Source organism: Bos javanicus, chromosome 19 (genome assembly GCF_032452875.1).
Source record: "Bos javanicus breed banteng chromosome 19, ARS-OSU_banteng_1.0, whole genome shotgun sequence".
NCBI classification, from domain to species: Eukaryota; Metazoa; Chordata; class Mammalia; order Artiodactyla; family Bovidae; genus Bos; species Bos javanicus.
The window spans coordinates 14634919-14661762 of NC_083886.1; the positions used below are offsets into that span (position 1 = coordinate 14634919).

Sequence of the window (26844 nt, forward strand, 5' to 3'; positions counted from 1 at the left end):
ATTGTAATGGATACATCTGAAGATATGTTTGTTGATAAGTTAATATAGAATTGGAAATAGAAATCAAATCCATGGCTAAAAATGAGTGGTCTCAGTCTGTGATTAAGCATGAGACCCCACGCCCTCTCTCCTTTCCCCCTCTAAACAGGTAAAACCTGACTTGTGAATGTCAGTTACCTGTAAATAGGTGGTTAGAGGTGGTACTTTTCTGTTTCATTTCCCATAGATAATCCTGCTTTCTAATTTGGTGGTTTGAAAGATAACATAAAATGAAGGTACAGCACAGCTAGAAATGAAATACTTTAATCCCTTTCACAGAACTGATATGAAACAGTTGTTTTATAGTATTTGTTTCATTTGAAGTTCCCCAGAAGGAAAACTGTTTTGCTTGGCACAAGATACATATTACTTTCTCTGAAAGATGAGCAAAAAAAAACAATACAGAAATCAAATTTCAACGGAGAGTTGCCAATAGGTTCTGAAAAGTAGTTCAACCTCTTCCAAGCCTTCAATAAACATGGAAGGAATTTAAATATTTTATCTGCTGTGAAATACGTGTGTGTGTTTTACTATCAGACACTACTTAGAGTTCCGGAATTTCTTTTCCATAATCACCTAGATTTCAGTCTAGATTCTTTATTTCCGTATTAAAAAAAAAAGGGGGTTTATTTGAAATGGTGTGCAATTTCCAGTGTTTTCATATTTTGTTAAGACACTACCAAGTGTATCTTTCTTGCTAAGAAGGCTTTAAAATAAGCCATATTTCACTGCATCCACATGACAGCTTATCCAATGAGGAGGACTATCAGGGTGGAATCTGACAGTGTTCTTTCAGAAATCCAAATTTATGAAATACTGGGAAGACTTTTGAAACTCCTAGCCTCTGCATGCAGCACATTTCTTTATCTATTTTGTATGTAATCACTGGATCGCCTTGTTTTTGCCCTTTTAGCATTTATATACATTAAATCATAGCCAACTTATTCATTATAGCCAGCCTCCTTTAAAGACATTCATTTAACTCAACGTATGCTCATTGGGAAGCTGCATTTTCCTATCAAGCCTGCTGAATTATTTAGCAGTTTCATTGTGGAATCGGGTACTTGATAAGAGGCGTTTTAGAGTTGGCGCTCCGTGTGGATGCACTTCTCTCTGACTCGTGGATCCCAGCAGCAGCTTAGTCTTTCCCACTGGGCGCTGTATCCAGAACCCTAAGGAGGCCCTGGACAGGTGGCAAAGTTTAGCAGTCAAATTTGCAGCCGCCCAAGAGGGGGAGATCTAGGAACGTCAAGGATTGTTCTCATGCCCATCAGAGCTGTGCCCCCCACCTCTGGCTCTGAGGTGCAGAGGAGTCCAGCACCATCCACAGCATGTTAGGAGCTCCGGGGAGATGCCTTTAAGGGCAGGAGGGGAGCGCCGGATGGTCCCCTTCCGCCCTGAGAGCTGAGATCGCAGTCTCTTCTCCTTCCTGGGCTTGGCAGCCTGGTTTCTCCCCGCAGCCATCTTAGAGCCGCCACCTCTAGCCACCTGCCCTCAGGGTTCTAGCCTGCTCTGGGTGAGGGAGGCAAAGCTCACCCACCTCTCTTTTCCAGAATGGGGGCAAGTGGGAATTGCTTTGGGGTGAGACGAGGTAGGGGAGGAATATTGGACAGGCACTGGCAGGGGCCTGGGACCCTGGAGAGTATCTGAGAAGAGAGAAGGGTAAGCACCTGGTTTCCCTAAACTCTTGAGCTCCTGGAACAGACAGCTGATTGGGACAATGGGGTAGGGGTGATATCCAATGTCACCCTTGCCTATCGTCTGCCCTTCCTACATCTGTCTGCCACTTTGCAGCTCTGAGGCAGTAGGCAGAGGAACCGTGAACTGGGAGACCCTCTGACTGTCTTCTCCAGAGAGGACTGTTCTTTTGGGAGCATGCGCCCATTTATTCCTTTGCCTGTCCTCATCTCTTTTGCTCACATCACTAGGGTTTACATTTACTAGCCAGGGTTTACCTTTTTTATAAGAGGTAGAGTCTTTAAAAACAGCCCCTGCCGTTGTCCATCTTCCATCTCCACTTCCACCCCCATCAGGAAACCCCTCCTCCCTTCTCAGGAAACCAGAATCAAGCCAGGAGGGCCCCCAGAGAGGGGTTTTTAGAAGGTTGCTGCCTCGTGCATCTCCATCTGTCAGCGGCATCTCAAGTCCTAGGACTTCTTTCCTCCACTCCTAGAGTCCCCTCTCTATCCTCAGGATGGGGTAGGAAGGCGGGGGAAGCATTTTGGGGGCCCTGAGATATGTGTTAACAGGAGTAGGGTGGTCTTGATTTCTTCTTCAAAAGGCTTCCCAAGTCAGTGGGCACCTGGCCAGAAACCAGAGTAGGGGAGCAGACATTTTCTGCCCAGAATTATCCAGCAGTGTCCTGTTTGCATGACAGCTTAGAGGTGGTCTCTGCCTTGATTCACCTCCTCCCTCCTCCCTTTCTCTCCCTCACCTTTTTTTTTTTTTTAACCCCAAGACGAGGTTTCTGAGCTTTATCAGTGTCCCAAATAGGAAAGGAAGAGGACTGGGGGAGATAGTTTCCTAAATGTGGGGTGAGGGAAACATTTTTGTCCTTCAAAGCCCAGGGCGATGGCTGGCCCAGCCGACTAAGTATGCTTTTGCTCTGGAGGCCCCATTGCAGGCACCAGACTGCAATTAAAGGGGCTATGTTATTTGTGTTTTTGCTTTAAAGCTGTTTTCTAGACTGAATTCTATTGCAGGTGATAAAAAGCAGTTCTCCTTGCCTCGGTGCCTTGCCTAGGGGTGCTCCCATCCTAACCTGGAGTTCATTCCTTTCTGACTCTGTGAATGTCAACCCTGAGGGCTGTCCTTTCCCCCCACAGCCACCTAGGAAGCAGCAGACGTGGGACACGTGGCCTTTTGTTGCTCTTGACGCTGGTGGTGTATGAAGACCAGGGAAGTCAGGGACCCACACTTTCCTTGGGTTACATGGGAGACACTGGAGAATTGGGGGCTCCCCAAGCTTCAGCTGTTGGATCCAAATGGTCCGGGCTGCTTCCAGGAAGGGCAGGAGGCCACCCCTAACCCTGTTTTCTGAGGCAGTTTGTTTAGGAGCTTCAAGGTCTTTACAGGTGACCTCAAACAGACACTGTAAGGGGAGACCACTTTGTTCTTCCCTGATGATCCCTTTTTACAGCTTCTGTTTACATGTTTGTTTGCCCTCCTCAGCTGATCACCACCAGGGGAGAATCTAACTTACTCATCTTTTGTATCTCATTTAGCAGTGCCTGCCACATAGTGGGCAGTCAGGGAATGCATGATGAAGGAAAGTGCATATAAAGGGACTGTATTTTTCTATGTACCTGGGTGCAGTTAAATTGATCCCATTGGGTCTTTATATTTTGAGTCCATCTCTGCCCCTCTAACTGTGACCTGAATTTTTCCCCATTTGTGCACCAGTTTCAAGTGTATGCCCTTATCTTTGAACAGCCAGGTTATCTATCCTGATGGATATGCAGTAGAGTAGTCCTCACTTCGCTCCCTTTTCCCTACACAGACAAGGCTACTTGGGAAAGTTATAGAATCAATCTTTATTTATGCACAACCATAGCACTTTCTGTAATAATTATTCCTATTAATAAAGATGCCAGCAGTCCACCGCACACTTAACACATGCCCATCCCTTAGGTAGGATTTCCAAATCAGGACTACCGGTGGGTCAGAGGCGTGCGCCGGGCCCCAGACTCCTCCACATTGTGAAACGCCAAACCTGCTCTGGATCCCAATCTGTGCTTGCCCTAAAGTACACGTGAGGCTCGAGACGCTTACCCTTTACTCCTCCTGTTTTCCAAATCAGTCACCGCAGGTCATGGCTACACTACACTTTATTCCCAAGCAAATCTCGGACAAATCTCGAGGCATACTTTACGCAAGAGGACGCGAGCAGCGCTTCACAGTCTCGGCTCTGGGCCAGCGGCAGCCACGTGCCCTTGCGCGCTCCCGCGAGGCCCAACCCCTCCCCTCCCCCCGCCCCTCGGCGCAGGCGCACACCCACACGCGGCAGCCTTCCGGGCGCGTGCGCCTCCGTCCTAGCAACGCCCGTAGTGACGCAAGCCCCGCCCCCTCCCGAGAGCCTCCCGGAAGTTGGCGACCCGGAGCCGGGCGTGCGGCTCGGCGCGTCCCTGACGGTGCGCGGGGATCCGTCTCTCAGGCGAGAGGACTCGGCAGGGAGAGAGCGACGTTCACGAGCGCGGCGCCGGGCGAGGCCTTGATGACCATGGCGGGACCGCAGTCCCTGGCGCTGCAGCTGGAGCAGTTGTTGAACCCGCGACCGCGCGAGGCGGATCCTGAGGCCGACCCGGAGGAGGGTGAGGCCTGACGCGGGCAAGGCCACGTGCGGAGCGGCGGGCCTGGCCCCGGGAGGACTTGGGGGGCGCGTGAGGGGCCGGCGGCTGGGCCTTGCCGCTCAGCCTACCCTCCTTTCCCCCTGCTCAGAGGAAAACTGTTGCCCGGGAAGGGGGGCCCCCTGGGACTCGGGGAGGAGAGCGTCGGGATTCTCCTGATGTGTTTTCTGGACTTCGTGCTCGGGTGGGCGGGGCGCCCGGAGCACTCAGGCTTGGGTTAACTGTTGATCCAGGGCTGTGGCGGACAGCCAGGTTGGCCTCGGTTGGTAGTCATCTTTCAGGATGCCCTTACTGGCATCGCATTAGAAATGAGGAGAAGGAAGTTTCATTCTTTTAAAAAAACAAACTGCCTGCCTCTGATAACTTACTTGGAGGATTGAAGGAAGAAGTAGGCGTCCGTGGTGCCCCTTAAGCCTTTTCAGGCCTCAACACGCTTGCTTAGTGGTTGACGAATAAGGCAGCCGTTCTGTAAGCTGCTGTTCAACGTCTAGTTGAGAGTAATCCTGCTTTAGGCTTGAGTCCGAGAAGTGCGAGGAAGGGAGAATACAGAGGGATAAATGAGAGTGCTGGACCGTTTCTTAGGAATAATCAGTTGAAGGAACTGAGGTTGTTTAGCCTGGATAAGCAAAGAAAACTCCTGAGGCATGGGCTGGAGTAGGATACAACATGATGATGGCTGACTTGAAATATCTGAGTGACTGTCGCGTGTGGAGGAGGAATTTAGACTTAGTTTTCTGTGTTCCAAGGCCTGGAAATATATCTTTCTAGTAGATGCAGAGAGTCAGCTTTCTGTTCAGGAATAGTAGCAAGGTAGTGTGAGAAGTCTGGAGGTAGTGAGGTCCCTGTTCTCAGAAGTTGGTGGGGATTTTGCAGAGGACTTTCAAGCATGAATTTAAAGGGTTGAACAGGGTCGCCCTTAAAGTTGGTTCTAACCAGGAGGTTCTGATTACTTTCCCCCCTCCCCCCACAGCCACTGCTGCCAAAGTGATTGACAGGTTTGATGAAGGGGAAGATGGGGAAGGTGATTTTCAGGCGGTGGGTAGCATTCGAAAGCTGGCATCAGCCTCCCTCTTGGACACAGACAAGAGATATTCTGGCAAGACCACGTCTAGAAAAGCTTGGAAGGAAGACCATTGGGAGCAGACTCTGTCAGGCTCATCTGGTGAGTAGACCTACTTGCATGTCTTTCCTAATTTTGGGGGGTTAAATCTTTTTTTCTTTTGGGTGACCACTGCACAGCCACTGTCTTAGGATGCCCCCACTTACTGTCATTGATTCGGCATTAGAAATGGCCCTCTGAAGTACTTAATTTCACTTTGTAAGGAATCTAAAGCCTAGAGCTATTAAGTTGCTCTATTCCTAATGTTTACACTAATGGTTCACCCTGAAATGGAGTGACAGAGAAGGCCTTCCATATTTAGATTTTGGAGAGGGCTATGTGTTGGGCTTCCAAGGTGGCACTAGTAGTAAAGAATCCGCCTGCCAATGCAGGAGACGTAAGAGACGTGGGTTTGATTCCTGGATCAGGAAGATCCCTGGAGAAGGGCATGACAACCCACCTCAGTATTCTTGCCTGGAGAATCCAGTGGAATGAGGAGCCTGGCAGGCTGTATGTAGTCCATGGAGTTACACAGAGTCGGACATGACTTGAAGCAACTTAGCACACACACACACACACGCATGTGTTGTAAAAGCATTGTGTCTGATGAGCATGCTACTCATAGATTTTCCTTTGGTTTGTCAAGTCTTGCATTGAGTCACTGGGTAATATTGTGACACTCATTTCTTTGCCATTGTAAAACTTTCATAACCCTTCCCTGTTCCCTGCAAGAGTTAGGAGGATGTGGGCTTATAGTTTTAAAGATTGTGAGTTTCTCTGAGTGGGAGAAGGGGGCTGGATGTGGTGATTCGTGAGTGGATGCTATTCGTTTTCCTGTAGAGAGGTCAGAGGGACCATGTTGAGAACCCACAGATAATATGAAAGAAGTAATCAGTCATGCTCTGATATCCCTGATTTAGGCCTTGAAACAGTTCTGGGTACATGATCATCTTGTTTAATCTTCCCAGCAGCCCTGTGAGGTTGCTACTGTTTATCCCCATTTTGCAGATAAGGAAATTGAGGGGCATATGTGTTACATAACTTATGCAAGGTCGTATATCTAGTAAGTGCAGCCCAGAACTCAAATAAGTTAGTCTGACTCTAAGATCTATACTTTAAACTACTATCATACATGTAAAGAACTTAAAGGATTATTTCTCTTTACTATTTGGAACTGTATAGTTTTCACAGCCTTCTGTGTCTTGAGTCTATATATTAAAGTATATCTGATATTCACTTAAAGAAGTACTTAAGATCTATTATGTTTTCATAAAATCTTTGTTTTATGAAGAAAGTTATTGGTAACAGGCCCCTGTACAATTATGCTTCCCGTATGTGGGACCTTTGTGTTCTGCACTGGAAGAGATTGGATGATCAATGATGATACAGAAAGACCTGTAAATATCAGAAGTAAAAGTAATTTTTTCTATAATTTAATTTCTATAATATAATTCAGATTTTTCTATAAGTAAAATCAGAAGCCATAACTAATATTCCATTTACTGAAGGATCAAGTTTAGACACCTTCCCATGGAAGACAAAACCCCTCCTGGCGGGACTTCTCTGGAGGTCCAGTGGTTAAGACTCTGCACTTCTGTTGCAGGGGGCACGGGTGGCTCCCTGGTCAGGGAACTAGCATACTGCATGTGTTCGTGCTGAGTCGCTTCAGTCGTGTCTGATTCTATGCGACCCTATAGACTGTAGCCTTCTCTGTCCGTGGGATTCTCCAGTCAAGAATCCTGAAGTGGGTTGCCATGTCCTCCAGGGGATCTTCCCAACCCAGGGATCGTACCCACGTCTCTTACCTCTCCTGCATTTGGCTGGTGGGTTCTTTACCACTAGCACCACCTGGGAAGCCCTGCATGCTGCATGGCATAGCCTCAAATTAAAACCAAAAAACCCTGAATAACTCTCTGAGCTCATATCCTAGCATCCTGCACCTCAATGTACTTAAAAAAAAAAAAATTAGTTAATTTTTGGCTGTGCTGGGTCTGTGTAGCTCCATGTAGGCTTTCTTTAGTTGCAGTGCATGGACTTCTCATTGCAGTAGCATCTCTTGTTGCAGAGCAAGCTCTACAATGCACGGGCTTCAGTAGTTGCGGCGCACAGGCTTAGTTGCCCTTTGCACCAAACAGCATGTGGAATCTTCTGAACCAGGGGTCGAACACTTGTCCCCTGCGTTGGCAGGCAGGCTTGCAAGCAGTGGCTCCCCGTGGAATTCCCTCAGGACACTTTTGTGTGCTGGACCTTTGTCTCTGCTGCTTTTCCTTTCCTTCCCCTTTCTCCGTCTGATGAGCTGCTACTTATGCTTAATAAGTAAAGCTATAAGGTATCTTTCACCTGAAGCCATCTCTCACTATACTAACGACACTGCAGCGCGGTTGTTGCTTGTATCTACCACTCCTAGCAGACTGTGAACCCCTCCCCACAGATTCTGCATTCTATTTGTCAGTCTCTAGTTTTTATCCACGGCTGGTTCATAATAGGTGCTTAATAAGTATTTAATAATAAGCATCACTAGTGTGATAGGGATTGTGCTATTGAGTTGCACTGAGTATGGTAATACTTTTTTTTTGGACAGGTGCCATAATCCTTTAGGTGAAACAAAAGAAATGGCCAAGTATTTGTTTCAAGATTTTCCTTTTCCCTCCCTCGTTTAGATAAAGAAATATCTGATGAGGACGGGTCTGCAGATGGAGATTCAGAGGGCCTGGGCCTGGAGGAGTCCGATGAGGAAGCCATGAGTGCTGAGGATCAGGAGGGCGGGGACGAGGGGGACAGCAGCCTGGCCTGGAAGAAGAGGAGCGGGAGCCACTCACAGACATCGTCGGGCTTCAGTGTCCAGAGCATCAGTGACTTTGAAAAATTTACTGAGGGAATGGACGACCTTGGTAGCAGTGAGGAGGAAGAGGAAGACGAGGAGGAGAGTGGTATGGAAGAAGGGGAAGGTGAGGAAGACTCTGAAGATGCGAGTGAGGAAGACAAGGCCGAAGCCAGGGCCAGTGAGGACGACGGGGTGGTGATGACCTTCTCTGAGGTCAGAGTTTCCGAGGAGGTGGAGAAAGGCCGAGCTGTGAAGAATCAGATAGGTTTGTACACTGCTTGTTTTTCAGAGTGTCTGCATTTGCTCTCCGTTTTGTTTGTCTGTTTGTTTTAGGCAGTTTGCTCTCTCCTTGTGTGTGTGTATGTGTGTGTGTGTTAGTCACTCAGTCGTGTCCAACTCTTTGTGACCCGGTTGACCGTAACCCACCAGACCCCTTTGTCCATGTAATTCTCCAGGCAAGAATACTGGAGTGCGTAGTCATTGCCTTCTCCAGGGGATCTTCCCGACCCAGGGATCCAACCCATGTCTCCTGCACTTCAGGCAGATTCTTTACCGTCTGAGCCACCAGGGAAGCCTTTGCTGTCTCCTGTGTCTTGTGTCCTGCCAGTTCGTTGGTGACGTGCCCCACTTACCTAGAGGCCTAAAGCACCATTCCCCTGTGCTTGGCCCACCCCTGCTACCCTCACCTGCTTCGCTGGCTCTGCCCTACTACTTCAGGCGGCTGAGGAAGGTTGAGGAGATGGGCATCTTCTCTCGTTGGGCTGTCGCATCCTTTCTCTCATGTAGCAAGTCAAGATACTGGATTTATCCAGATATCTCATGCGTCCAGATACTGGATTTATTTCCTGTAATAAACAGCGTTTCCATCGCATGAAACTGATAAAGCCGTGCTGTTTAGAGGCTGTTTTGATTTCCGGTCCCTCCCCTACTCCCCACCTCAGGAAGATTTTATAACTGAGAAATGGAATTCTATTTTCTGTCTCAGCACTGTGGGACCAGCTCTTGGAAGGAAGGATAAAGCTGCAAAAGGCTCTGCTGACCACCAATCAGCTTCCTCAACCAGATGTTTTCCCTGTCTTCAAGGACAAAGGTGGCCCAGAATTTGCCAGCGCCCTCAAAAACAGTAAGAGTACTCATGCTGCACTGGGATGCGCAGAACCCCGGGGGTTCATTGGGATCTACTGTGATTGTATTCACAGCACCACAGAGTTGAGAAGACTTGGCTTTAGTGATGATGTAACATAGTGATTTTTAAGTTAAAAAAGATAACAGTATAACCCTTTTGTCAAATGAAGGCAATTTTGATCAAGACAGATGGAGTTCTGTCTATTCTCCTTATTTCTACCCCAGATCTCACATGCCCTCCCCCTCCCCTTGGTTTTGAGTTATTTTAAAAAATTTTTATTTTAAAATCTTTAGGTTTTTTGTTTTTTTAAATGTTTATTTATTTGACTGTGTTGGGTCTTAGTTGGGACACACAGGATCTTCGATCTTTGTTGTGCCATGCTGGGTGCTTCAGTAGTGGTGTGAGAACTCTTGGCTGCAGCATGTGTAATCCAGTTCCCTGACCAGGGTTCGGACCTGGGAACCCTGCACCGGGAGGGCAGAGTTGTAGCTACCAAACCTTGAGAGAAATCCCTGAGTTACTCTTTTAATGCTCAGAGAGAACCCGCTGGTACAAAACGAAAGGGAGACAGTAAGTGACTAAACTCAGTTGGTTTAAGTTGTATGTCATGTGCTTAAAGGATGCCTTGCTTTGTTGGGTAGTTTCTAGAACAACATACAGAGATGACCTTACTTCTGTCTTCCTCTGAGTTGCATAGAGTGAGGAGAAGGTAGGGACCACAGAAGGAGGAAAAAGTTGTAAAGAACTGCTGGTCTGTGAAGTCCCAGAATTTTAGAAAAGGAGTTTAGCAATTATTTTCCAGATGAGAGAACCAAAGGCCATAGTTACATAGCCAGATCCTGCCTGGCAGAGACAGACTCCTCCAGCCTTTTCTGCCTTCCAGTCTAGGAGCCGCCTGCAGTGTGCTTGTGTGCCCAGCGGCACTGAGGACTGGGGCTGAGCAAGGTACGGGCTGCTGGGATTGCCATCCCTTGTTTGTAGGCTGAGACTTAGTGGGTTTTTTTGTTTTTGTTTTTTTAAAATATTGATTGATTTGGCTGTGCTGGGTCTTGGTTGTGGCATGCAGGATTTTTGGTAGTGGCAGGTAAGATTTTTACTTGCGGCATGCGAACTCTTGGTTGTGGCATGTGAGATCTAGTTCCCTGACCAGGGATTGAACCTGGGCCCCCTGCATTGGGAGTACAGGGTCTGAGCCACAGGACAACCAGGGAAGTCTTGAGGCTTATTGTTGTCATTTGCTCTTTCCAGCTTGTTTTTATAATATCATGGAGTTTGAATGAGAAGGGTCCTGAAGAGGACATCTGATTTGGTGTCTGCCTCTTGGTAGAGTCACCTTAAACTGTTCCAGATAAAAGTGTAGGATTTCTAGGGTAGGAGTCCTGTGCATCTTTCTCGGCGGGGACTACCGCGTTTAGTGGGGAATGACTTCCAAGCGGCCAGTCTTCAGATTGTGTCCTGCCACACTTGAAGTCAGGAACCTGCAGATACTGTGAGGGTGGGTCTTTTGTAAGCGGCTTCCCAACTCTTCCCCCCTTCCTCCCTCAAATAAATGGTAGCTTGATGGTTTCTAGCATTTTTGAGGTTTTTGGAGCATTTCTCTGCTATTTTTAATGCCCTAGTGCCCTAATTTCCCGTATGGAAATTTGGAAGGAGACCTCAACTGCTCTAGATTAAATGTCTTCAATGTTTCCTAATGAAGCTTTTTCCGTTTTGTTACTCATTACTCTTCTTGCTTGAGCCAACCCTCTCCCCACCCCCCTTTTTGGGATTCATCTCAAAATGTAGGTATTTTAAGGGTTAGTCAGTGCTTGGTTTAAGGGACACATTCTTACTCTTGGATGCAGTTTAGTTTGTTTAGCTATTTTACTGTTGTGTAACTTTTATTTTTGCAACAGTTCAAGTCTTTTTAATCTGTCTCTTTTCCTACTTAACCAATTGCTTCTTTGCCTCATTGGTGCATTCTAGTTAATCTAACAGATGTCTGTCAACCTGACTGAATGGGTTGCAGAGGAGAAGGGAGAAGAAAGGAATATTTGTTTGGTATCACATAGTCTAAGATGGGAGGGTGGAGAGTTTTCTTTTTTTAATTTTTATTAGAGTATAGTTGATTTACACTGTTGTTTTAGTTTCATGTGTACAACAAAATGAATCAGTTATACATAGACATATATCCACTCTTTTTTAGATCTTTTCCCATATATTATGGAGTATTGATTAGAGTTCCCTGTGCTCCACAGTAGGTGCTTATTAGTTATCTAGGAGAGTTTTCTAATTACCAGAATTGCTATGCATCTGAAGGGTAGCTAATTTTTGTTTTTACCTTTATGACTGTATAATATTTGTGTGTTTCCCTATCTCTGTGAACAGAGTTTAAGAAAAACTTCTTGGTTATGTTACTCTGGATGAACAATTTATACTGTGTTTTATATATATATGTGTGTATATATATATATATATATATATAGCTGGTGTGGAACATTGGCTGAATTTGTACTGACCCCAAAACAAACCCTGGAACTTATTTTCTTTAATTAAATCTCTTTTCAATTTGGTTGGTCTTCCAGTAAGGTCAGACTGCCTGGGTTTAGATTCCATCTCAGCAGTGGATTAGCTGAGTGACCTTGAGCAAGTTACTTAACTTCACAGTCAGATGGGGATAATATGATTGTGAGGATTAAAGAACATGATCGATATCAAGCATTAGCACAGTGTCTGGCACACTGCACACCACAAATGTTAGGTACACATATTCTCTTTTTTCTGCAGAAAGAGTTGTCTGGCAGTGTTCAGCCCTCTGAATAGTGGTTATCAGTGTAACTAACCGTCATCCCTACTATCTCCAGTGTTTTTTTTTTAGTATATTTGGTTGCCTTGGGTCTTAATTGCAATACCCAGGATCTTTCCTTGCAGTGCACCGACTTTTGGCGTGGGGGCTCAGTAGTTGCAGTGCGTGGGCCCAGTTGCTCTGTGACATGTGGAATCTTGGTTCCCTGACCAGGGATCAAACCCGTGTCCCCTGCATTGCCAGGCAGATTCACTGGACCACCAGGGAAGTCCCTTCAGTGTTTTTTGACTTTTTACCAGTGTTCGAATTCCCTATACAATTTATTTTTTATATTTTTATTTATTTATTTGGCTGTGCTCGGTCTTAGTTGAGGTGTGTGGGATCTTAATTTCCTGATCAGGGATTGAACCCAGGACCCCCTGCATTGGGAGCAAGGAGTCTTAGCCACTGGACCAGCAGGAAAGTCCCCCTTATATAATTTAAATGAACCATTTGTTCTTGAAAATGAGTAGTGTTCTATTCTACTGTGATACTTACAATTCAGCCTCGGCCTCCTATGACTTAAGAAAAAGTGATCAGAGATTTCTTTATTGCCAAGCCCAGTTACTACCTCCCTGGAGCATTCACCCTTTCCTTGAAATTATTGCCCTTTGGTTTTGGTGCTTCCACATGATGTGTGGGTTCTCCTGTGTTTCTGATCCTTTCTCATCTCAGCCTCTTCTTTTATCCTCTCAGTGTCAGTTTCACCACATTTAGGATCTTCTTCTTAGGCTGTGTTTTCTTGGCGTATTCTCTCCACGGCCCGGTCATTTACTCTCATAGTCTTAACAACATTCTCTAAAACAGAGCGGACTTCCAGCTGTATTTAAGCCAAAGTCAAGTCCTGAGCAGCGTGCCTTTGTACCGTAAGCACCTTGAACTCTACTTTTCAGAAACTAAGCATATCTCTCCTTTCTTCCTCAGTGCTCTTGGTCCCCAATCACGCTGGTATTACATTTAGTGATTATAACTCTTGCTGTGAAATAATTTCAGAGGCATTTTTGGGGGATATGTTTGTAGTTACATCCCACGCCAGTACTCTTGCCTGGCAAATCCCATGGACTGAGGAGCCTGGTAGGCTGCAGTCCATTGGGTCGCTAAGAATCAGACATGACTGAGCGACTTCACTTTCACTTTTCACTTTCATGCATTGGAGAAGGAAATGGCAACCCACTCCAGTGTTCTTGCCTGGAGAATCCCAGGGACAGCGGAGCCTGGTGGGCTGCCGTCTATGGGGTTGCACAGAGTCGGACACGACTGAAGCAACTTAGCAAGTGGTAAGTCATGAAGTAACCATATCAAAATTAAGAGATTTTCCATGCACAGAACCATTTCTTTAAATAGGCGAGCTTTTTCTCTCCGATTTTCTTTTAAAAACTTCTGGGTATGGGGAGGGAGGAGGGAGGAGGGTTCAGGATGGGGAACACAGGTATACCTGTGGCGGACTCATTTCGATATTTGGCAAAACTAATACAATATTGTAAAGTTTAAAAATAAAATAAAATAAAAAAAAAAAAAAAAAAAGAAGACAAATATCTATGGGATTCTCCAGGTAGGAATACTGGAGTGGGTGGCCATTCCCTTCTCTGGGGGATCTTCCCAATCCAGGGATCAGGCCCGGGTCTCCAGCATTGCAGGCAGATTCTTTACCATCTGAGCAACTCAATGGATAGGAGTTTGAGCAAACTCTGGGAGATAGTGAAGGACAGGAAGCCTGGCATGCTGCAGTCCATGGGGTTGCAAAGAGTCGGACATGACTGAGTGACTGAACAATAACAATATAAAAAAAGATAATTAATAGGGACCTACTGGTGGCTCGGAGGTTAGGGCATCTGCCTGGGATGTGGGGGGCCCGGGTTTGGTCCCTGGGTTGGGAGGATCCCATGGAGAGGGAGGTGGCAGCCCACTCCAGTACTCTTGCCTGGAGAATTCCATGGAGGGAGGAGCCTGGTAGGCTACAGTCCATGGGGTCGCAAAGAGTCTGACACGATGAGCGACTTTACTCACTCACTCACTGTATAGCATAGGAACTCTACTTGATACTCTGTAATTGAGTCCCATTGAGTGGACATATGTATATGTATAATTGATTCACTTTGTCATAACCTGAAACTTACCCAACATTGTAAATCAACTACAGTCCAATAAAAATTATTAAAAAAGAAGAAAAAAAATAAATAAAAACTTCTATCTGTAGCATTAGGAGATGGTTCCTTTATGTTGGTGGCAACAATATATAAAGAAGAAGGCAAGATACTTAAGGAAACCTCCAGCATGAGTATATCTAAAACTTTTCATTATGGAATATATCAAACCTATATAAAAGTAGAGAGAGTTGTATGTACAGAGAACTTATACACCATTACCAGTTAAGCAATAATCAACTCATGGCCCATCTTATTTCATCTGCTTAAACTAACTTTTCTTCTACTTCTGCTTAATTTTGAAGCAAATACCAGACAGTCTGTCATTTTATCAGGGAATCAGCGTGGTCTCTGAGAGAAAAGGATTTTTTAAAAAATCACAATACCATTATCCCACACAAAAACGCTAATGGTGATTTCTTAATTAAGCACAGCTGGTTTGGATGGAGAGGGAACTGAGAGAGCATTCCTGTAACAGGCGCTCTCCTGTCTTTTCCAGAGTTTGCGCTGTAGCTTTAGATGAAGTGATTACAGGAAAGCCAAACTTCAGCCGTAATAAGTTGACCTTTTGGCAAAATGCATGTTATTAATGTATTTAATGAGATGCATTACAGACTGCAGTGAGCACCATGTTTCATTACAGGTCCAAAATGCAATATCATTAAAGACCTTTAATAGAAACAGTGGTTGACATTTTGATATTTCCTGTAAGCAAACCGCCCCCCACCCCGCCCCCCGCAAGAACACAGTATAACATGATATAAATATAGAGGAAATGTTGAGGTTTTTTTTCACTTGCTTACGAGTATGACAACAAATTCCACTATTAGTAAATTAAATTTTCTTTGCCCTGCTCCGCCCTGTCTTCCTAGTTCCCATCCTTCCCATCTTCTAGTTCATGTTCACCCTTATATCTCTCTGTGGCCCTTCCCTGGGCCCATCAACTATTTTGACTTGAATAGACTAAATATTTTAATGCCAATTTGACCACAGCACTAATAGACACCTTAAAGAACAACTTTTAAAATTTTGAGTAAGTCATTGCCATTGGAATCTTGATAAATAAGGTTCTGTTTTGGTTTTTATAAATTATATTTATTTTTAAGTAGGCATTGCATTCACATGGCTCAAAATTCAAAAGACACTGATGACACTATAGAAAAAATCGTCCTTTCCACCCCATACCCCTGCCACCCAGTTCCCTGTCCCATAGGCAACCAGTATTGTCAGCGAAATTCCCCCCTTGTTAATTACTTAGTTGCCTTAGGTGACAAATCCATGAACATCTATTTCAGTGTTCTCTCAATTAACACTTTATGGGTTCATGGCAGAGTTCTCATGAATGATCTGTAGAACCCTGGAACACTCTTAATTACTTGGGATGGGTTTAAGTATTGCTTAGGAGGAAGGCACCCTTAAGCTTCTCCAAGTGTAGTGCTGGGTAGGATTAAGGACCCTTATTACCTCAGACTTCATCTAGCCAAGCTGGTGTGAGGAAGATTGATCTTTTTGTTTCAGCTGATGGCTATCATTTTTTAAAAAATAGCTTTACTGTTCTAATTATATAATTATGTCATGCCTACTTCAAAAATTCAGAAAATACTTAAAAGCATAAAGAAGAAAATAAGGATTACCTGTAATCTTACCGCCCAGAGGTAACCATGGTTGTCATTTTGATGAATATCCTTTCAAACCTTTTTCTGTGCTCACACACACACACACACACACTTTTAAAAAACAAACATAAAATCTTATGTACTATTTTATAAGCTTATTTTTTCTACTTAATATATTATTTCGTGTCACTGTATTTCGATGTATATCAGCATTTTCAATGGTTATAGAGTATTCCATTTAATAGATTTATTGCAGTTTATTTAGCAGATCCGTATTGATGGATGCTCAGGTTTATTTTAGTCTTGCACTTTGATAAAGCATGCTTTGATAAACACCCTTGTACATACATATTTGTGCATTTTGTCTAAAAGTAGTACTGTCCAATATAAATATAGTGCTAGTCACATACATAATTTCAAATTTCCTAGTAATCAAATTTTAAGAAAGAGTGAAAAGAAACAGGTAAAATTAGTTTCTGTAGCATATTTTATTTAATGGAGTATATTAAAAATGTGAGTTAACATATAGTCGATATATAAATATTAATGAGATAGATACCTTACATATGTACTTTTTATGTCAGGTCTTTGAAATTCAAAGTGTATTCTGCATTTACAGCTCATCTTGAATTGGACTAACCACATTTTGAGTGCTCAGTAGCCAGATGTGAGAGTGAATACGGTATTGGGCAGCATAGATCTGCATTCCTGTAAATTGGATTGCTGGGACAAAGGGATTGTACTTCTGTTTCTTTTTTAGGCTTTTGGAAGATATAGCCAAATTGGCCTTTAGAAGAATTGTAACCATTTAAGTTCTCATCTGTAACAGTTGTTTTCCTCTAGTCCTGCTGCCACAGAGTATTATTGATCCTCTTATTTTTCCTAAACTCTAGGTGAGAAATGAAGGCAGTCATTTCTTGATAACTTTCTGTTTAATATTTACACAATACCTGTTGACCTAGCTTTGAAATCTATGCTGTTTTTGGTGTGTTTCTTAGGGAATGAGTTCTACATAGGAAGACTTTTGGTCCCTATTAGGCTGCTCCCTAATTTGTCCAATGTGGTTCATTAGGCATTTATACTATGTAGAGAGTCAAGTGGGGTCAGCAGAGCTGGTGCTTTTCCAAAGCGACCAAGTCGGAAACCAAGCAGAGTGTTAGATTCAAACGCCATGATTCCACCCACCCTGAAAAGATGAGCCCTACGTGGCGCGTGGAGCTATGGAAGCTTGAAAAACTGCTGCAGCCAAGCTGGTCAGAACATTTGTTTTATTGTTGTGGGTTTGGGGAATTAGGGTTGTCTTCAACCCTAGAAACAATCTTTAATAGTAATGAGTAGCTAGATAAGGAAGCAACCTGAACTGGTAGTGTTGGTGGTCGTAGTTAGTAGAAGTCATAGTAAGTACTAGTAGTTAGTAGTAGTCGTAGTAAGTACTAGTAGTTAGTAGTAGTCGTAGTAAGTACTAGTGGTTAGTAGTAGTTGTAGTAATGGCAGTAATGTAACACATGCAGTAGAGTTACCTCATCCACTGGATTCACGGTGAAGTCGGACATGTCCGAGTATGTCACAGCCTCTTTGTATGGACATTTCATGAACTCACTTTTAACCATATTTGCCTGACCAGAAGAAAAAGGGAGAGAGGAGCCGCTTAAGTAGTGCGTGTGGTTCTTCTAGCTGTCTTACTCAGCGCGCTGGAGGAAGTGTGGGTGGCAGCTGGAGTCTTTGGCCCCTGCAGTTATTTGTTCGGGTACCTCTCCAGTGAGCATCTCGTCAGACAGACTGCGAGTCTAGTGGTTACAGTTGCAGCCTGCAGGCTTCATCCAGCATGGTCCCCAAATGTAATCGTCCTGTGTTTAATGGACGAAGCGGCTGTCGTGTTTGAGGGGAGAAACCGACCATGTTGAACTTGGAGAGAGACTGTGGTGGTGTACTTCCTGGGCAGTTTTAGGAATTTGTAAAGTAGTTTTGTGAGAACTTGATTTTGGCTTTATGCCCAGACTTTATTTTTCTTTATTTATTTTCAAACTTTGAACTTTTTATTTTGTATTTGGGTAGAGCTAATTGACAGTATTATGTCAGGGGAGCAGGAAAGGGACTCAGCTATACATACACATGCATCCATTCTCCCGAAAACCCCCTTCCCATCCAGGCTGGCACATAACACTGAGCAGAGTTCCCTGTGCTGTACAGAAGGTCCTTGTTGGTTATCCATTTCAAATATATATGCTCAGACTTTAGAACCCGGCCACTGCATAAGATACTACTCTGTTATTATTATTTATGTCCTAACATTTATTCTTTTTTTTTTTTAATGTGGACCATTTAAAAAATCTTTGTTGAACTTGTTGCAACACTGCTGCTGTTTTATGTTTTGGTTTTTTTGGTTGTGATGCATGTGGAATCTTAGCTCCCTGACCAGGGATAGAACCCTCACGCCCTGCATTGGAAGGGACCACCAGGGAAGTCCTTAACACCTATGCTCAAATCTTCAGATTAAAATGATACGTGAATATGGTAAACGGAAACATTCAGGAAGACAACAGTCCTTTGCCTTATGTTCAGTCTCATTCTATTTCATTTTCCTTTTATAATATTAAATAACTTGTTTATATCTATTTCTTTATCCTTTGGTATGAAAGATTAGAATGCTACTGACAGGTTAAGACGAAGATTAAGCATTGACCATGTCACTTAGCAACACGGTGGCCATCTGTGACCTTGATGAGCAGTTTTGGTGGGATTGGAGGGATACAGGCTTGACTGGGATGCATTTGTGAGAGGACAGGAAAAAGGAATCTGAGATAGTGAGTATAGACAGCTCTTTCTAGGAATGTAACTTTAGAGGGGAGCAGAGAAATGGGACATTGGATGGAGAAGGATGTGGAGTCAAGAGAGATGTTTTGTTTTTGAGATGGGAGGAATAACAGCATGTTGGTATATTGGTAAGAACGATGCAGCACCTCCCTGGTGGCCAGTGGTTAAGAATCCACCTGCTAATGCAGGAGTCAGGGGTTCGATCCCTGGTCCAGGCAGATTCCACATGCTGCAGGACAACTAAGCCCACATGCCACAATTACTGAGCCCATGCTCCGTAACAGGAGAAGCCCACAACTAGAGAGTGGCCACCACTTGCTGCAACTTGAGAAAGCTCATGCACAGCAATGGAGACCCAGCGCAGCTAAAAAAAAAAAAGCGCTGTGCAGAGGGTAAATTGATGAGGCAGGGGAGGGACAGCTGCTGTAGCAGTGTCCTTAAGGAGGTAAGTGAGATGGACGAGGGCATGAGAATGGTGGCCTTTGCTAGTCGTGGGGGCACTCTAAGTGTAGTGACGGGTGGGAAGACAGTATATAAATAGACAAAGATAGAAGTCTGAAAATTCTCTTCCGTCGGTTGTTCTATTTTCTTTGAAAAAGAAACCAAGGTCGTAAATTGCAAGTGAGTAATAGAGGAGGAGGTGGTAGCAGTTTTGAGGAGAGGGTATGAGGTAGTCATCCCATCCTTTTTCCACAACCCCTTTGCATTCTGCCATGCAACCACGGTTTCTGTGCTCTAGCTCAGTCAGTAAAGAATCTGCCTGCAATGCAGGAGACCTGGTTTCGATTCCGGGTTCGGGAAGATTCCCTGGAGAAGGAAATGGCAACCCACTCCAGTATTCTTGCCTGGAGAATCGCATGGACAGAGGAGCCCAGCAGGCTACAGACATGGAGTTGCAAGAGTCGGACACAACTTAGCAACTAAACCACCACCACCCATAGGTTGAACCTAGGAGTTGAAAATAAACAGCATTTGCCTTTTTTTGGCAATAAGCAGCATTTACAATGTGTTACTATCCTGTAAATAGAGCGGTGAAGAACTGAAACATCACTTATTCATTCCTGTTTGTTCAGAGGCCTGCCTCCCCAGCTGTGCAAAGGAGAGCGTTCCTAGTTGCACAAGTTTGTAGTTCAAGTAGATCTTTTGTAACCCTCCATCAGGTGCTTATAATCATGCTTTATTTTAGTTTGCTTCACATTTGGACTGTTTATTATATCATTTTTTCTCTAGGTCTCTATATATTTCCTTCCCCCCACCCCCCCGCTTTCAGCTTGGTTTTATTGTCTCAGTTACTTCTCCCCGATCATGCTGTCTCTCCTCCTACACTTTCCCAGTTTGTGTGGGTTGTTCTCTGGGACCAGTGTGCTGGATCCTCTTGGGACTTCCTTTCCTTGCTCTTCTAGGGTGGAGCTCTTTTCTGGCTCTCTTGTATTCCTGTATAGTAAGTCCCCTACATACGTACAAGTTTGGTTCCAACAGACTTAGCCTAGGTACCCAGCTAGCACAGTCGGCTATATAATACTGTATTGTAATAAGTTTATAATACTTTTCACATAAATAATATGTAAAAAATAAAAATGAAAGCATTTTTAATCTTATAGGATGGTACCTTGAAAAGTACAGTAGTACAGTACAACACGGATTTCCCAGGTGGCGCAGTGGTAAAACAATTCCCCTGCTAATGCAGGAGATCCAAGAGATGCAGATTTAACCCCTGGGTCGTGAAGATCCCCTGGAGGAGGAAATGGCAACCCACTCCAGTATTCTTGCCTGGGAAACCCATGGACGGAGGAGCCAGGCAGGCTACAGTCCGTGGGGTCGCAAAGAGTCAGACAGGACTGCTCACACATGCACAGCACAGCAGCTGGCGCACAGGGGCTAGCCTTTGCATCTGTGGAAGTTTGTAACTGGAATGCTTGTATGTAAGGGAACTTACTGGATCTCAGTTTGTCAGTTTGTTGCCAAATATTCATGGGGAGTCAATTATCTGATTTCTCCTAGATTTAAAAATACTCTGCTCTCATTCATCATTGAGATGTTCTTAATGGATGGGGTATACATTTCTGGATTGAAAATTACTTTGTCTTAGAACTTGAAAGTACTGCCCTGTATGAATTTCCTCTTGTTACTGCCAGAAATTCCCACAAGCTTGGTAGCTTAAAACAGCACAGATTGTTATCTCATGTTTCTGGAAGTTAGAAGTCCTAAAACCCAGGTGTCAGCAGGGCTGTGCTTCTTCCAGAGATCCTCGGGGAGCTCCTGTTTCCTTGCTTTCTCCAGCGTCTTGAGGCTGTCTGCATTCCTTGGCTCGTGGCTCCCTTCCATCTTCAGTACCAGTGATCCCATCACACCAGGCGTTGCTTTTCTGATTTTGACCCTAACCTCTTCTCTCTGGTAAGGACCTCATGTTTCCATTGGGCCCACCTGGCTAATTCAGGCTACTCTCCCCGTTGCAGATCCTCAATTTAATCACACCCATAAAGTCCTTTTGCCTGTAAGGTAACGTATTCTCAGGTTCTGGAGGTTAGAATGTGGACATCTTTGGGGGCCATTGTTGAGCCTACTGTCTGTCATCCAGGTATTGTCCAAGAGACAGTGGTTGCCCGTTTGAGTCTCATTCCTTTGCAGGTGACTTGTTTTTGTTCGGGCTCTTCTCTTGATTTTCTGAAACTGCCTAAAGTGTTATCTAGCTATGGTTCCTTTGTTATTCATTGTGCTGAGTACTTACTAGGCCCCTTTAGTCTGAAGACTGTGCCGTCCTTCAGTTTGGGGAAAAATGTCTTTAATATTTGTTGAATAATTTTCTTTCCTCATTATGTCTGCTCTCATTTTTTGCAACTATATTTTTAATAGCTAAAAGTTCTTTTGTTTTTTGAATGCTCCTTTTTGGGTAATTAGTGTACTTAAAGTATGTTATGTACATTTAAAGCTGTTTGTTTTATATTCACTTTAGTTCTTAAAAGTATTCCTATCTCTACCAGCTTTTCTGTTTACTCTGGACTTTTTTCCTCTCTTCTAAATTTTTATCCAAGTTATATCTGTATATAAAGAGTCAACTAATTCTATACATTCTTATTATGAAAACTTATCTACTGACTGTACACTCCACCCCCTTGCCATAGCCCGTTTTCCTAAAGCAGCAGTTACATTTTAAATTATTATTTTTTGAGTTCATGAATTTATCTCTCAATCTCTAGTTGACATGTTTTTGTTCCTACTCGATCTTTCAGTTTTAGGCATTATTTATTGACTTCTCATTATGAAATGAGGATTTAGCCCTCGTTGCTTCTACAGTCATGCACACTGTCTGTCCCTTCCTGGTTATGTTGTAATTTGGTTAGATCAATAGTCAGTGTTTACATTATTATGTCTGTGTAAACACTGTTCACAGCTGAGCCATGTAATATATATGCCATGATTATTTTTCCTTTCCCACACACCATTTTGTTTTCTAGAGTTAATAATTGTTACATTTCTGTTTATTTTGTTTTCTCTGCAGTCATTCAAGCTTGAACTTTTCTCTAGTTGTCTCAGTCTCCCCTCAAGATAATCAGTTGCATCAGATCTCCTGCCAATTCTTCTTCCTAAAGAAGTCTTTCCCAGAACCCTTTGTTTTGTTCCCTGTAATTTGATTGATTTATTTTTTGGCTGCACTGGGTCTGTGTTGCTGCGTGTGGGCTTTCTCTTGCTGCTGTGAGCGGGTCGAGTCTTGGTTGTGGGGTGCGGGCTTCTCATGCGGTGGACTCTCTTGTGGGGCGCGGGCTCTAGAGCACGGGCTTGGTAGTTGTGGCGCATGGGCTCAGTTGCTCCACAGCACATGGGATCTTCCCGGACCAGGGGTCAAACCTGGGTCTCCTGCTTTGACAGGCAGATTCCTTACCACTGAGCCACCAGGGAAGCCCTCCCAGAACCTTTTGACCTGCCCTTCTCCAGGGCCCCGCCATCATGCGGGGATCGCCCTTCACCACCATCCTAGGGGTTACCTTCGCTTCCTGCTTCTGTGGATCTCCTAGTCAGGATTTTTCTTGGCTTGCTCCCTTACTTTGGTGAAGCAAATGTTCTAGTAGCTTGTTGAGAAAGAGTGGAGAAGAGGAAAACTTTTTTTACACCTTGATTGTCTGAAAGTCCCTTTACTGTATCATTACAATTGATTGACTTGCTGACTGTGTATAGAAGTCTATAGAATATTCCCTTGCCTTCCACCTTCTGAAGTTGCTGTTGAGGAGTCCAAAGACATTCTGATCTTTGATCTTACTACTGATTTTTCCTCCCCATAAATTCTTTGTCCAAGGAACCTTGGAATTTCATGATGCTGTGCCTTGGCGTGGATGTACAGGCCTTTTCAGTCTGGAGGCTCATTTCTTTCAGTCTTGGGAAATTGTCTTGAAATTATTTTGTTAGTGATTTTCTTCCTTCGGTTTTCTCTTCTTTCTGGAAGGCCTGTAGTTTGATGTTAGACTTTTCCTCTGATTTTCTTTCTTTTTTTTCTTTCAGTTTCCTAGTTCTTTTTGTCTTTTCTTTCTTTTCTCCCCTCTCCCCACTTCCTAAGACATTTCTTCAGCTTTATTTCCTCATCTACTGAGTATTTTTATATCTTCTGTCATCCTTTAATTTTACTGTTATTTCTCTGGGGATATGCCTGGTGTGTGTGTGTGTGTGTGTGTGTGTGTGTGTGTGTATTTTTAAAAGTTCTTCTGGCATAGTCTGCTTCCTCCAAGCTGCTTTCTTTTGTTTAAACCTGGTTGTAGTATGTTAGATGTTTTCCTCAAATACTTGGTGATCTTTTGTCTGCTGTTGACTTTCAAGAGTGGGGTACTCAAAAGCTGATGAACAGTTTTGTATGTTTGGGCAGGGCCCTTTGTCCATGGTTTCTGTTGTAAAGTGATCTGTCTGGGCCGTGTGGGGAACACCCATGTCAGCATCTTCACATCTCGGCTCTTTATGGGGTCTTAGCTGCCAGAGGACTTCTAATCTCCTGCCTGGCTGCCAGCCTTGTAGGAGGCCGGTAGGCTGGGGGGGTCTCAGCATTCAATCTGGAAACTACAGCTTATTCTTCCTGTTTTGAGAATTATGCCCTTGCCTCAGCTGTGTCTGGTGTCCCCCTGTCCAGAGATGCTAATGTTTAACTCTCTTCAAAGGATAAACCTCTCAACTTCTGCCTGAGTAGAAAGAGGTGTGTTGACTGTAACCCTGCCTGCCTCTGCTCTTCTAGAGGTGCTGGTTCTTCAGTCTTGTGAGGTTGTGTTCATGGACAATGGTGGAACTGCTTCCTGTTCTTCTCTACCGGCACCAGAGTCAGCTTGCTCAGGTTTGCTACGTCAGTTATTTGTCCATCTGCTTTTTTTTTTTTTTTAATTGGTGTATTGAGGTATAATTGACATATATTGAACTGCATGCAGTTCCCATTTCTCTGCTCCCCTTAAAGTATTCCCTGAAAGAGTCGTCTGTACTCACTGTCTTGAATCCCTTTCTCTTACTCTTATGAGCGCATTCCATCAAGTCCGTTTCCTTCTCACTCCGCCAAAACTGCTCATCAGGATCACAGAAGACCATCACGTTCCTGAGTTAAGTGGTCAGTTCTCAGTCCTCATCTTACTTAACCTGTCAGCAGCTTCTGTACAGTTGGACCTCTGTGTACACTCATGAAGCCATCGCCAAGAGGCAGACATGGCTGAGCACACACACGCATGAAGCCATCGTCACATCAAGATGATGAACGTATTCCTCATCCCCAGAAGTTCCGCAGCCTCTTTGTAATCTCTCCTCCTGCTCCTCCCATCCCTCGGCAACCAGGAATCTGTTCTCTGTCACTGTAGATGGGTTTGCGTTTTCTAGAATTTTGTATAAATGGGATCATGCAGTTTATACTCTTTTTGTCTGTCTTTCACTCAGTGTAGTTACTTGGAGATTCAGCCATGCTTTTGCCTATGTCAGTAGTTCATTGCTTGTAATCCCCGAGTCCATTGTCTGGATATAGTATATTTGCTTTGTTTTGTTTCTAGTTTTTAGCTGTTATGGATAAAGCTGCCATGAACATTTGTGTGCATGTTGTATGGATATATACTTTTGTGTCTCTTGAAGGACTAAGAACGGAATGGCTAGGTCACATGGTAAATGTGTCTAATTTTCATAGAAACTGCCAAGCTGTTTTCTAAAGTGGTTAGACCATTTTACAATCCTACCAGCAGTATATAAAAAATTCCGCTTGCTTCATATCCTCATTAACACTTGGCATGGTCTGTCTTTTTAATTTCAGACATTCTAATAATCATATAGTCCATTGGCTTTTTAGCTTCCAAAACTTAGTTGCTGTCATTCTCTCTCATCCAGGCATATCTCGGAGATATTACAGATTTGTTTCCAAACCACTGTAATTCACTTAAAGTGAATATTGTGATAAAGTGACTCACATGAATTCTTTGGTTGCCAAGTACATATAAAAGTTCAGTGCAGTTCAGTTGCTAAGTCGTATGCAACTCTTTTCAACCCCATGGACTGCAGCACACCAGCCTTCCCTGTCCTTCACCATCTCCTGGAATTGGCTCAAACTCATGTCAGTTGTGGAGAAGGCAATGGCACCCCACTCCAGTACTCTTGCCTGGAAAATCCCATGGACAGAGGAGCCTGGTGGGCTGCAGTCCATGGGGTCGCTAGGAGTCGGACATGACTGAGCAACTTCACTTTCACTTTTCACTTTCATGCATTGGAGAAGGAAATGGCAACCCACTCCAGTGTTCTTGCCTGGAGAATCCCAGGAACAGGGGAGCCTGGTGGGTTTCCGTCTCTGGGGTCACACAGAGTTGGACACGACTGAAGTGACTTAGCAGCAGCAGCATGTCAGTTGAGTTGGTGATGGTATCTAACCATCTCATCCTCACTAGTCCCCTTCTCCTCCTACCTTCAATCTTTCCCAGCATCACGGTCTTTTCCAATGAGTCTGCTGTTCACATCAGGTGACCAAAGCTGCAGCTTCAGCATAAGTCCTTCCGATGAATATTCTGGGTTGACTTTCTTTGGGATTGACTGCTTTGATCTCCCTGCTGTCCGAGGGACTCTCAGGAGTCTTCTCCAGCACCACAGTATGAAAGCGTCAGTTCTTCAGCATTCAGCCTTCTTTATGGTCTCTCACATCCTTACATGACTACCAGAAAGTTATGTATGTACTATACTATTAAGTGTACAGTAGCATTATGTCTAAAAAACTACATACCTTAATTAAAAAATACTTCAGTGCTAAAAAACACTAACCATCATCTGAACCTTCAGTGAATCATAACCTTTTTGCTGGTTAGGGTCCTGCTGTGATGTTGATGGCTGCTGCCTGATCAGGGTGGGGGTTGCTAAAGACTGGAGTGGTTGTGGCACTTTGTTAAAGTAAGACAACACTGAAGCTTGCCACATCAATTGACTTTCCTTTCGTGAATGGTTTCTCTGTAGCATGCAGTGCTGCTTGATAGCATTTTATTCACAGTAGAACTTCTTTCAAAATTGGAGTCAGTCCTCTCAAACCCTCCTACTGCTTTATCAACTAAGTTCATGTCGTATTCTAAATCCTTTGTTGTCATTTCAACAATCATTGAAGTCCACCATCTTTTATGGACGTGGTTTGTAGCGCCCAAAATAATGACAATAGTAGCATCAAAGATCACTGATCAAGATCCCATAACAAATATAATAGTGATGGAAGCATTTGAAATACTGTAAGAATTGCCAAACTGTGACAGAGGCACAAAGTGAACAAATGCTATTGGGAAAATGATGCTCAATGAAGGATTGCCACGCACCTTCAATTTGTAAAAAACACAGTATCGGCAAAGTGCAATGAAACAAGGTATGCTTGAACTTGATCCTTCTTTTGTGGGTTTATTCCTTTTAAATTTACTTTTAGCCAGTGGAATAGAATAGTGAGTTCAAAATTAGATTCACACAAATACAGGCAATTGGTTTTTTACAAAGGTACAAAGTCAGTGAGTGGGGAGAGAATAAATAGTCTTTTCAACAGGTTATGCTAG

The 26844-nt window shown here is 44.0% G+C and overlaps 1 protein-coding gene across 2 annotated transcripts in view; it reads left to right on the forward strand.

Annotated features, from left to right (window-relative positions):
- The first annotated feature begins 4104 nt into the window (after positions 1-4104).
- Positions 4105-26844, forward strand: part of AATF (apoptosis antagonizing transcription factor) — a 109435-nt gene continuing 86695 nt past the window's right edge. The window contains exons 1-4 of one of the 2 annotated variants that reach the window (XR_009731227.1): positions 4105-4349; positions 5356-5547; positions 8145-8573; positions 9294-9431. Coding sequence is in view for 1 of the 2 variants with exons in the window: in XM_061390298.1 (XP_061246282.1) it covers positions 4253-4349; positions 5356-5547; positions 8145-8573; positions 9294-9431 (856 nt within the window). In the remaining variant the exon portion in view is untranslated. The remainder of the gene's footprint in view (positions 4350-5355; positions 5548-8144; positions 8574-9293; positions 9432-26844) is intronic. The other variant, XM_061390298.1, reaches the window with a different exon arrangement.